This window comes from Nipponia nippon, unplaced genomic scaffold (assembly GCF_047370975.1).
Source record: "Nipponia nippon isolate SJK-2023a ecotype South Korea unplaced genomic scaffold, ASM4737097v1 scaffold_25, whole genome shotgun sequence".
Taxonomy (NCBI): domain Eukaryota; kingdom Metazoa; phylum Chordata; class Aves; order Pelecaniformes; family Threskiornithidae; genus Nipponia; species Nipponia nippon.
Window position 1 is genome coordinate 2,250,777 of NW_028262342.1, and position 12,201 is coordinate 2,262,977.

General features: G+C 43.9%; 1 protein-coding gene across 9 annotated transcripts in view; it reads left to right on the forward strand.

The window, feature by feature from the left end:
• KCTD20 (potassium channel tetramerization domain containing 20) overlaps nucleotides 1–12,157 on the forward strand; it is a 29,535-nt gene extending 17,378 nt beyond the window's left edge. For 8 of the 9 annotated variants that reach the window (XM_087762037.1, XM_087762040.1, XM_087762036.1 and 5 more), the window contains exons 2-8: nucleotides 3,666–3,865; nucleotides 4,507–4,786; nucleotides 5,707–5,809; nucleotides 6,328–6,448; nucleotides 7,410–7,607; nucleotides 8,102–8,212; nucleotides 8,828–12,157. In XM_087762037.1, the coding sequence (XP_087618163.1) occupies nucleotides 3,715–3,865; nucleotides 4,507–4,786; nucleotides 5,707–5,809; nucleotides 6,328–6,448; nucleotides 7,410–7,607; nucleotides 8,102–8,212; nucleotides 8,828–9,120 (1,257 nt within the window). In that variant the 5' untranslated portion in view covers nucleotides 3,666–3,714 and the 3' untranslated portion in view covers nucleotides 9,121–12,157. The remainder of the gene's footprint in view (nucleotides 1–3,665; nucleotides 3,866–4,506; nucleotides 4,787–5,706; nucleotides 5,810–6,327; nucleotides 6,449–7,409; nucleotides 7,608–8,101; nucleotides 8,213–8,827) is intronic. The other variant, XM_087762043.1, reaches the window with a different exon arrangement.
• Nucleotides 12,158–12,201: the final 44 nt, after the last annotated feature.

Genomic DNA, 12,201 nt, shown 5'->3' on the forward strand with positions numbered 1-12,201 from the left:
AGTTCACCTTGATCCTGGGCATGAAAGGAAACCAGGACATTTGTAAGCTGGTCAGGCATGAGTATGGCCTTCTGAAGTCTTTAGGTACTGGTTTCCCTACTGGGTTGTATGTGTGATTGCAATATATTTGTCATGTTAAATGACTAGTTTGGATATTTACTGTACCAGCCAGATGTGCTAAAGGAATCCTTACTCATTTGCCTCAATTCTGCCGACACATAATGTGTAGGATTTGGGCGTGCCAAGAGGGGACAGAAGACAGGAAAATAACATTAGCCTGGCCCGAGTCTGATCATCAGCAGGGCTGAACGTTCGGCTTCCCGTAGATTTAATGAGGAAAGTCAGATCTGATGCTTGTAAGAGCCACCATAATTGCAAAAAGCGTCTGTTTCTGAATTTTCCCATCTCTGCAGTTTTTAGCACCTTTCACTGGTGCTCAACTTTGTGTAATAGAAAAGAAGGAGGAGAAAGGTGTTGACAGCTGGGGCTTGTTTTCCTAAAAATCCTGCTTGGCAGATTAAGCAGAAAAGGGTGGGGAAACAATCAAGGAAAATGAATGTAATGTAGTTCCTGTGTATCTGATGATATTTCTATAAATAGTTTCTGAGCTATTGTGGTAGAGGACTCTGCTGAATGGCACGCAGGGTCTTTTGAACTATGTGTGTGCTTAATTCAAAGCCTAAGGGGATGAAAAAAGATCGATTGTCAAGTTACAGGTTGCTACATTCATCACACCCAATTTGATTGTTGTGAAAATTCAGGCTGTAGGCATTTCATGCTATTTGACATCACTTAAACATGGCTTCTAAGGCAGGCCTCTTGCAAAGTTATGGGATGTAAGTGTCCCTTGATAAAGCTGCTGTTTGCTTGCATGTAAACTGCTTATTGATCTGATCCCCTGCCTAAATTCTCCTCTCTGCTAGGTAATGTATTAAATAATTAAGAGATTGTTCCAACAGGGCAAGGGGAGCTTATTGGCAGAACTGCAGCAACGGAGCAGTCTTGAAAGAAAGAGGCCTAAGAAGTACATTTTATGCTTATCAAGTTTTCTTAAGGGTTCTTGTCAGCTCACAGAGCAAAGTCTGTTCCCAAGTGAGTGTGTTAGCATCTCAGTTTTACCAGGGAGCTTGTTTCTATCCAGAAAAGTCGGGGGGATAAAAAGCGTTCCTGAGACAAGCCGGTATGTTGTCTGTGTTCCTCCCGGCGACTCGTCAGTCTCGAGAACGACTCCTCAGGGCTTTCCCAAGGTGATTATATATCCACTCGACAAGGATTTGGTTTTTTGTTGGTTTTTTTTTTTCTCCCAGCTCAAAACACTTTTGCCAAAGTAAATCAAACTGCAGGTTTTAAAAATATGTTTTGGCTTTCTGTGCGGTTACCGAATTTTAAAGCATTTTGGTCAAAAAGTATAGCATAGTGTATGGAATTCAGTGAATATGTTTGAAACCACAATGTTAGTTTTATAAATAGTTTAACATTTGCAGTCCAGAAAACTCCGTTTCCTCACAATAATTACAATAGATTGTATGAAATAGGGGAATGGTTGAGTTTTTGTTGCTACGTTTGAAATTGTCAGTTCTGTAATTTAAAGGCTTTTTTTTTTTTATTTTGTTTCTTTTTCCCCCCAGTGTGTTGTACAGTACATGGGTTTGGGTATTTGGGTTTACTTTAAACAGTATTTTCTGCATATTCTGTATGTTTACACATTGATATAGATTGTTCCTGGGATAGTAGGTTTGTCCTGCGGTTGTATGAGCGGGGCAGTTTGCGCAATGCCCACGCGATCGGTACGCTGGTCCGTTCTGCTTGGATACTGGGGACTCTGCACGCCCGTGTCCCACTGCCCACGGCCCAAGAGCAGACTGCTGGCCATTCTCACTACCTCTTTGCTGGTCTGACACGAGAGAAGAGGGCAAAAGATTGCACAGGTTTATTCGTGGGGAGTTTGTGTTGCCCTTTGCTCGAGCAAAAGGGGTGGATTTGTTTGTGCTGGGTTTCTGGTGGGCCCGATGAGGGGGTCTCTCGGGGGTCCAGGCACCCAGTGCAATGGCTCCCAGGGGAACAGCCTGGAAAGTGTCAGGAGAAGGAGGTTTTTGGGGTTGTGATAATGGCCCCAGCCAGCGTTGGGTAGTTGGTGAGAGGAGAGGTGCATAGTGATGCACTGCATGGTTTGCTGGAACTAAGATGACCCTCGTAGGCTCCTTGCGTTGCTGTTCCTACCAGCCAGAGCCTTTAAAAAGAGAAAGAATACAGTAGCTTTTCACATGGTTTTGCTGTTGCCAAAGATCTTCCTTCTGATGAATATCACATGATGCGCAAGCAACAGATTTTCTAAAAATATCCAGATATAATAATGCTGGCAACTTAGTATTGGTTTTATGGAACAAGAGGAAGGAATTGTTATTCCTTTTTTAAATTTCTAATTAAGAATGAAGTGCTTGCACTGACTGCCAGTAACGATGGGTTCGAAACCCACCGCTGAACTGCTCATTAAGGCCTTCACCCTCAGCAGGTCCTGAGCAGAAAACTCGCCAACTCTTAGTTGGCGTTTTGTTGTTTTATTAGTGCTGTATTTTGTCTGGTTTGTATCTAGCCATGTCAGTGTTCTCCCATGCTTTATAGATGGCACCCGAGGGCCCTGGAGTCTTAATTCTGCCAAGAAAAAGACACAGGACAATTGTTCCGCAGGGGGGAAATTGGGAAAATTCATTAATGAGGAAATTGGTGTTTTATGTTTGAGAGAGTAAAAGGAAAACACTTTAAGCCAAGAAAGGAGAGCTGTTTCTTGTCCAAGGCAATAGCAGGACAAAATAAATGCCAAAGAGAATGAGGGACAGAGACAGCAAAAGAGATCTGTTAGGATACAAAGGAGTGAAGTGGGTCTTAAAGATAGGAACAGGGATGAAGACTTTCACTTAAGGGTAAGGTGGCCAAAGGGCAAAAATGGAAGATATCTCTCTGCATATGCTGCAATAACATTTAAGATTTGAATGGCATTGGTTAAAGCATCGTGTGTGTCAGGCTGAGCCAGGATACGGTGGATGTAAGGCTGCTGCAGTCATGGCTGTTCTACGTGATATGAGTATTTGTTAGAGGACTGTATTGGGTTACGTACTGGGGTGAGCATTATATGACGGGAGGGTTATAAATCAACAAGAAGGAGACAAAAACAAAAAAAAAAGCAATGACTGGGAGCAGGGAACCTGCTAGTGAAACCTCAGAGTGGTTAAGAGGCGATGCCTGAGCTGGGAAGATGTTACGTTACAGCCGTGTTACAGAGCTCATTTTGCCAGTGCTGGGAATCGAGAGATATGTAAACATTTTTAAAGGGCTCTAGTAGTCTGAAGGTCAGGCAACTGCCAGGAAGGTATTTGCAGGAACACACGTGTGATCTAAAGACATGAGCGGCTTTAGACTTACTTTTAAAAAAGCAGAGGTTTATAGATTAAATAGACCCCTGGTTACTTTAAAACCCTTTTTTTCCTCTTCCTAGGTAAGTGTAGGGGCACAACTAGCATCATAAGCCTCTCTGAAACACAGTTAAGTATCTGAAGGAATGCCTTTTGAGCCTGAGGGACTGTGCTTGCGGTACCAGATACAGGGATATGAGCTTCATTGCTTGGAAGTTTCTTCCAAAACTAACCTCCTGGTATTTTCTCTCCTAGCTCTTCTCTTAGGAAACGCAACCAGCTCCTCACACCACGGAGGCCCAGCATGAATGTGAACTGTGCTGGTGGGACAGACTGGTCAAGAAATCTGGAGTCCAGTTGCTCTGTGGAAAACATAACTGTAGCAGTCCATGAGTCAGAAGAAAGTAATGTGGTGCTAGGAGGTCACAGCTCTGCTGCAGTTCCCAGGACTGAGGGTAAGGATAATGTCTTTACCTTATAGCAATCTTTAAAAGAGGTTGTGGGGTTTTGTTTTGTTTTTTTTTTTTAGGGGGGTGTTATGTTTTGAAAAAATTCCAGTATCCCAAGGCAGTTTACACTGGGGAGTATGTGCCCTGCCTTTGCCAGGCTGGTCTAAAGGACAACGGTCCACAGCAGAGCTTAGCATCTTGCTGTGTTGGCCATACCATCGCATGGGTATGCCCTGGCCGGCCAGCTTGCAGCTCCTCCTGAGGCTGTCCCTGGAGAGATTAACTGGAAGTAGTCTCCAGCTTTCCTGTGAGAGGAGTTGACAGTGCTAGGAATCTGTGTCTGTATTTCTGGCCTTGTTTAATTCCTGTGCTCCTGCTCTTTACACACTGAATCCCTCTTGCTTTAACGAGGGGTATTAAGCATCATGGTTCATCAGGAAATTTTTTGTCCAAAATCCAAGTGCTCGCTCAGTTTGAAAATGCAGTCTAGTTTTATGTCATATAACATTACCCTGACAGTTATGTATATTGACATCCTTTGTTATCGTATGACTCTGTTTTCTCATTCCAGTAGGAAGCGTTACTTTGAAATGATGTTTTTCTATAAATTATGTCTTACCCTTGCCATATTCATTTGTCTCTCTCAGGTTTAGATTCTGAATGCCGACACACTGCTTGTCCAGTAAGTCCCCAGATCAGTAGCATGTTGTCTGCTCCTGAAGACACGCACAACTGTCATTTCCAAGACGGAAATAAGAGACAGTCAGAATATTTTAATGCCCAGGAACGCCATGGATGCTGCACTTTGTCTTCAAGCAGCAATTCACAAACAGTGGCTCCAGAGAAAGTGACGCTTGTGGTGGACGGCACTCGCTTTGCAGTGAATCCACAGATTTTCACTGCTCACCCTGATACTATGCTGGGAAGGTGGGTGATTTCCACTATTTTCAAGGTACCTCAAGGGAGTCGAATGTTTGCTAAAACGGAACAAACCCCTAATGTTTGTTTTTGCGATCTCATCTATACGCACAAGCAAAGCAAGGTTGACCTCATTCAGAACTTGGCTGTGAGTCAGGCCTTGAAGACGTGACCAGATGCAGAGAGAGTTCTTAGTTCTCTAGATAACATTCTCCCTTCAGTCCACTTCCTTCAAACAACTTGCACTTTTAGCTAGATGTGGTCTCCTTTTGCCTTCTCTCAAGTGTTTGCCTTGTTTCTAAGTAGTACGTCTGTTCACAGCTGATAACCTCCCTTCCAGAATGGGGAAAATGATAATGCTCCATCCCCCTCCTGCTGTTACCTTTTGATACTCTCCCAAAAGAGAAGTTACTCGGCTCCCTGTAACGTGGCTTAAAGGTTGGAGCCTGTAGATGCAACAAGAAGCTCTCATTTTCTGTATTGCCAGCACTTTCACCCATCTCTGACCAAAGGGAGCCAGGTTCTGTTGGGTTCCTGACCCTTGCACAGGTCATTGTGTAAAACAAGTGATCAAAAGGCATGTGGTGGTTATCTTGCGTAGCCTCAGCGGAAGGGCTCTGTTGCCAGGGTATTTTCTGCCCCAGGGTTGAATGGTCCGTTCCCTCTCTGGGGAGCCACAGGCGTGGCTCGTTCCTTACAATACAGTAGCTCTAGTGACAGGCAGAGTCACTAGACTATAGTGGCTATAGGAGGACTTAGCTGAGACAGCTCTTGTGCATATTTACGATGTCAGAGATTTGAATATAGGTTTCAAGTTACTGTATGTATGTGTCATTGCTGGTTTTGTTTAACCTCAGTGCGCCTGTTGGTCTCTAGAATTAATGCATTTAAGTATACTTGTGCACTTAAATAGATTTTTATCTGTTCAGAATGTTTGGACCAGGAAGAGAATATAATTTCACCAGGCCAAATGAAAAGGGAGAATATGAAATCGCAGAAGGAATTAGCTCAGCTGTGTTCCGGACTGTGCTGGTAAGGAGATGTTTGCAGATTGAAAAAAAACAATCTGTTTGTCACATGTGCAAAACTGAGCCATCTCTCAGGCAGCTGTACACCCCCTGGGACATATTCTTTTATTACTGTTTTGCATTGTGATTTAAAAAAAAAAAATTATAGTACGCTTTGGTATGAGTCCACATTTCGGATATTTCCTCATGTCGCCTTTTACCTTTCTTGTGTCATGCCGTTGTAGCTCCTGAGCTGTGTCCTGCCCTTGAGGTTGCATATAAGTGCGTATTGCATATGAGATGTTATGAAACCCTATGCCATGGGAAAAGTTTTAACTGGGGCTCACCATTTATCAGACCCAAGAGGATCTGCAGAGAGACGTAGATTCTCGGACAAGCAGGGCTGGTTTTACTGTTCATGGAGCTATATATAGCCTCTGTGACTCCCAAATATTGGTTAACAAAACAAAGAACTAATTAAAAATTGTCAGAGTCCAAGCTATTCTTATTTTTTCTCTCCAAAAACTGTCTTTTTATTTGCAGGATTATTACAAAACCGGAATCATTAACTGCCCTGATGGGATTTCCATCCCAGACCTTCGAGACACATGTGATTACCTCTGCATAAACTTTGATTTCAACACAATCAAATGTCAAGATTTAAGTAAGTATTGAGAGAAATCAGCTCTTAGGAGATCATCTGCATGGTGTTGAGCACTCTGATCCTGATTCAGCGCAGTTTTTAATCGCGTGCTTTAGTTTAAGCGTGAAGGTATGGCCTCCGCTAGGACTCATGTATGTGTTGCATTTAAACAGCTTCCTTGTTTGCTGCCTCAATCCAAAGTGAAGTGATTGATTCCTGCAGAACGCAGACACCTTGCTCAAAAAAGCAAATTGAAATGGTAAACATTCTAGTCTCCTTTTGTAACAGAGGCTGAAGTGCTTGCTGTTACAGCCAAACAAAATGAAGGCTAAAAGCAGGGTTATAACCCCTGTCTAAAATGTACCAGAGAATCATGAATAATTTAAGCTAAAGGTTGATGGGCAGAGCAGGAACCAAAGATACCAAAGTTGGAAAGTAGTAGAGTTCCTAGTCATGAAGGGATCTGATGGGGAGGAGCAGCTTTTTGGTGGGTATGCTGGCAAAAAAGTGCTTTTAACGTAGGCAAATCTGAGAAAAGCACTATACTGAAATGGGGTATATGGTATCGTGGCACAGGCTGTGGGTGGAATTTCCTACCCTGTCCTCTGATGAGCGATCACAGAGAAGGCAGAAAATGTGCTTTCAAGGACAGAGGTTGTTACTGGAAATTCATGTTAAGTATCATAATGAATTAATTATTCAGTCTATTACTGTTTCACTGTATTGATTGGACCTTAGTGTTTTTTTTAATGGTAATGTAATGGTTCTGCAGTGTAATTTGCATCCCATTTGAAATGCAGTCCCATATATCGGATTTTGCCAGTTCTGGAGCTGGAGACTGTTGATGCATCTGAACATATGTTAAGGAGTTTGTCTAAAGAAGAATGCGGGCTGTGCTCTTGAATGTATCTGGCAAGTGTAGAGCTGGGACATATTTTCATACTGTGTAAAAAAGCTCATCATATGCTTTATGTCTGATTAGGTGCTCTGTTACACGAGCTCTCCAATGATGGTGCTCACAAGCAGTTTGATAGCTACCTGGAGGAGCTAATTCTGCCTATAATGGTGGATAGCGCAAGGAAGGGGGAACGTGAATGCCATATTGTCGTGCTGACAGATGAAGACACTGTGGACTGGGATGAAGATCATCCACCTCCAATGGGAGAGGAGTACTCGCAAAGTAAGGGCTCTGTGTTCAGCGCACACCCAGACATTGGCCAGAAGGAAAGGGCCCGTTGCCCAAACAGCAGTCTTCCTCCAGGAAGAGATGCTGGCGCATGGAGTCCTGTTTTGCACGTTCCTTCTGAACTGGCTGCTGCTAGAGGCAGGATACCTGGCTAGTTACAGCTTTGGTTCTGACCGCCTGCGCTGGTAACAGCAGCACTCACTGCATCTTTTCCTTTTGTTTGCCACCTCCCCCTCAGCCTTTTCCTGGCTCCGCAGTGAGTGAATACTCTTTGCTTTACGCACCCATCACCGCCCATTCTATCCAGATTGTAACGTCTGTCACTACCCTCCCACCCACAAAGCGTAGCTAATCCCAGTGATGAGAACAGACACCTGAAGTAATTCTTGGAAACCAGACCTGGTTTTTGGCAGCCCCGCAGCTGAGCATGTCAGAAACAGGGAGAAGGTCCCTCCTTGTAGATTCTAATCACCCTTTTTATTTCTCAGTCCTTTACAGTTCCAAGCTGTACAGATTCTTCAAGTACATTGAGAACCGCGATGTTGCAAAAGCTGTATTAAAGGAACGGGGCCTGAAAAATATCCGCATTGGCATTGAAGGTAAAGTGTTTCTTCAACAAAGGAAATGCTAAAACAGGCGACTCCATAGTCAGTAAAGCCTGGTTTCCTCTGGACTCTAGGCGTTTCCTGGTTTGCTCTGTGTTTTACTAGGCATTGATTTTCATGAAACTAGTAGAAGCTGGGCATCTTCCTTCACCTCTACCATGTTACACTGAAATTGGGCAGGACGCTTAAAAGTTAAGGGAAAAATGCGAGATACATAGCATGTACCAGTAAGCCTTGTCTCTTTAGACCAAGCAAACAGGAAAGGGCAGTCGCGCTTCTGCCTGCTGATCCAAGCGTTCCCTTAGGGAGCTTTGTGAGCATGCTCTGTCCTGGGAGACTGTCTTATTTTTATAGTAGCTATGTTTGCTCACAGAATGGCTAAAGCTGTGCAGCCATTGATCGTATGACTACACACAATGCTGCACCGTCTTCTCAGGGGGAAAAGAAAGCGGTCTTTTGCAAGCCAGTAGTGTGGAATGTGAGCATTTGTCTACCAAGTGCCTCCTGCCCCCATAACCACTCCTGCCTGGCTGTTCTTCTGGGATCCTGTTGTCCCTTTGCGCGAGTCAGAGGCGTGTAGTGCGAGTGACCGGCTGTCTGTGTTTTCAGGATATCCCACCTGTAAAGAGAAGGTGAAGAGGAGGCCTGGTGGCCGGTCAGAAGTGATATACAACTATGTTCAGCGGCCGTTCATCCAGATGTCATGGGAAAAGGAAGAAGGCAAAAGCCGTCACGTTGATTTCCAGTGTGTTCGGAGCAAATCTCTAACAAACCTAGTCACTGTGGGTGATGACGTTTCGGAGGACCATGAGGTTATAATGCATCACCCCCCGCAAGTAGATGAACTTGACAGGCTAAACGCACCATTCTCCCAAATGGCTGTTAACGATCTACCAGATTAAGTGGCTCAGGGCGGATAGTCCTGCTTGATGTGGGAATTTCTCAGCATGGTTTCATCCCAGGTGATGGAACACGGACTTCTGCAAGGTGCTTTATCCTCGTTCATGCTCTCACTACGTTGTCGTATTTCAAGCATGTTAATAAAGAGCCACACTCCATAGCCTACTTGTGCAATCAAAAGCAACGTCTCCTCAAACAAAAAGAAATTATGCTGTTTGTTTCTACTACAAAGGCTTCCAGATTGGTGGGTGCTGAATATTTTACATAAACTTCTAAAAGAAGAGCAGAAGTATTTAGAAACGTCTTGTTTGACATGAGAGAGGAAATTCTGGGCCTGTCAAGACAAAGCTTTCCTTTACCATTAGGCACTTAGCTTTGCTTTTGTGATAATCGGTTACAAAGGACTGGAACATCAAAGCAGGACAGATGATACTCTTTCATCAGTCAGCAGAAATGTAGCACAGTTGTGACAGCAAAATCCTGAGTGTGGAGGAATGAAAGCAAAATCCTGAGTGTGGAGGAATCTGTTTACACTGCCACCTGGCTTTGCATCCAGCGTGTTGTACTGCTGCTGTTCTAGGGTAGGATGAACTAGTTTAATAGGAAGCATATGCCTGTTCGCAGGAATTTCCCATATATATTTCTCCGTAAGATGGAATCACTGTTTTTAGGGATGTTGTCTGTTAAGTTCAGTAAAACAAGTAGATCATGCTGAAGCAAAAAGCCAAAAAGAAGAGACTACTCAATACTTCACCAACAGAGTAAATCTGTTCAGTAGCCTGATAGGATGTAAGAAGCTTTCTAGAGGTGACTGTGCATGCTAAAGACTTCCAGTTGTCTCCTCCATCCCCCTGCTAAGACAAAAAAAGCCAGTGGAGGACCTCCCGGTACAGACAGTTTACTGCCTGAGTAAAATCCTTGGTCTCATCAACCTTAGTCAGTCAAAATTTCTGTAGACTCTCCAAGGAGCATTCTACTATTGCAGTTTCAAAAGGCCAGCTGCTTGCTTCCCAATTTGGAACTAACTGGACCATTTTGCTGTCAGGCAGGTAAGAAATACTAATAGTAAACCAGCCTTCAGTAGAGAAAAATACATGTACCTAGGAACAACTCTCCTTTGCTGCTCTGAATATACAATCCTAGTCTGTGGTTAAGGCTCTGTTCATTTTGAATTCGGGGCCAACAAAGCTGTGACTGTAGGGATAGACGTGCTCCAGGCTGGTTTAGCTCAGTTATAGTAGAGCCTGGCTGGTCCTGTTCCTGCAGTCTGGAGTTCCCTGTAGGCTTGCTTAACCCCCGGATTAGCACACAGTGAGTTCAGAAGGGCCGCAGCCGAGCTGCACGTCAACCAGATTGGGCCTGCCTTACAAGGCCATCATTTCTGATGGCTGTGTAGGGGTTTTACGTACCCAAAGCGGAGTACTTAAACATGGTGCTGGTGCAAGAAAAGCTGAAACCCATTTAAAAAGAGAGAGAGAGGGAGAGAGCTCCCTTGCAGAGTTGTTAAGTTCAGGTCAGTTCTGCTCTTGCAACTGTCTGCTGTTGAAACCTGTACCACTTACACATTGAGTTACCTGGTCATACTTGGCAAAATAGAGGTAGGTATCAGTCTGCCCCTAAAAGGTTTCATCCTTTGTTGTCAGGGTTGCATCATCAAGCCAATTTTTATTATTCTCCATCTGTCTGCAAAGCATATGGTAGACTTAGCATTGAAGATTGCTGTTACTGTTTGCTGCTAAGAATGTTTGGTTTTTTCAGTGTAAGTAACATGACAGTATCAAGCACAAACCTTCAGGAACATCTGTGAGTGTCATTTTAGTTACAGAATCTCTGCCAAGGCATATACTTGCTGATATATTTAGTTCCCATTGGTGTGTACAGGTTCCATTCTTTGCCGTGTTTTCTGTTCTTAGCTTCTTTCCTCAGTGCAGCAAATAGATTTCTGCTTTTTCTAAGTGCCTATGGGAAGATTTCCAAAAGTGCTTCAGGACCTCCTGAGAGTCCCGGGGTTCAGATGCCCAGGTCCACCTGACTACTTTTGAAAAACCCTCCCTGTGTGTCATTGGATCAGTATAGAGAAGTGTCCTTCAGTATCTGCACAGAGGTGGTGTGCAATCACTTTCCATTATTGCTGTAGATGAATTTCTATTTTTGTAGTAGAGAAAGGAAGACATGTGGACCGTTAACCTTCCAGCTAAGGGCCAGACCAAACCCATTGCCTGCCTTGGTAACGAGCTGTTCCACAAGTCAAGCAAAGGCGGGGGTGAGCCTGTCCCCCCAGCAATGATGGAGCTTGCCTCCAGGCCCTATGGATTTTTTTTTTTTTTTGGTGTGTATTTATTTTTACAGTTGTAAGTAAATGTGTATTGGGTATTGACTAGCTGACTTGGAATTGGAGTTCACACACGTTCTGCTCGAAGGACTTGAACGTGCATGTTCTTGAGCGCTACCCTACAGGACTGCGTCAAGGCATCAGATGCCGAGCATCTGAGATCGACGGCACCTTACGGGATCTGACAGCGAAGCACCACATTCGGCCAAAACAAACCCCACCCGTGTCTGTCCCTGAGCCGAGTGTCAGCCAGGCCGCTTGAAGGATTCGGCCAGTTTATTAGAAATAGTAGCCCCAGGCACTTAACTACAGCAGGCCGTTGCCTGAGGTTAAAGACTGTCCATGCCTTGTAGGACCTTGTTGGTACTCTGTGTAATCAATTTGGACCTTCAGCATGGGATGGAGGTATCCAGCTTCTGTGATTTCCATGCAGTTTTTATCACTCCAGAAAGCTATTGTACTTGATTGGCTTTCCCAAGTAATTAAAGATGAATTTTGGATTTTATTTTGTTTTTAGTAGAGTGAGTTCTATTGGAACACTAAATCAAATTGACAAAGCGTGCATTTGCTTTTCCTCCTCTCTTGGTCCCCTACTGTTCAGGTACAAAGTCAAGTTTTGTCTTATTCTAGATATACTGAAGTGTTACCTGTGGTGTGTATGAACTACAGCTGTATGGTTTCTTTTCTGTATTAAAGTATAAATTATATGCGACTTGTTTGGCTCTTTTAAAAACTGTTGTAAGTGTGGAGC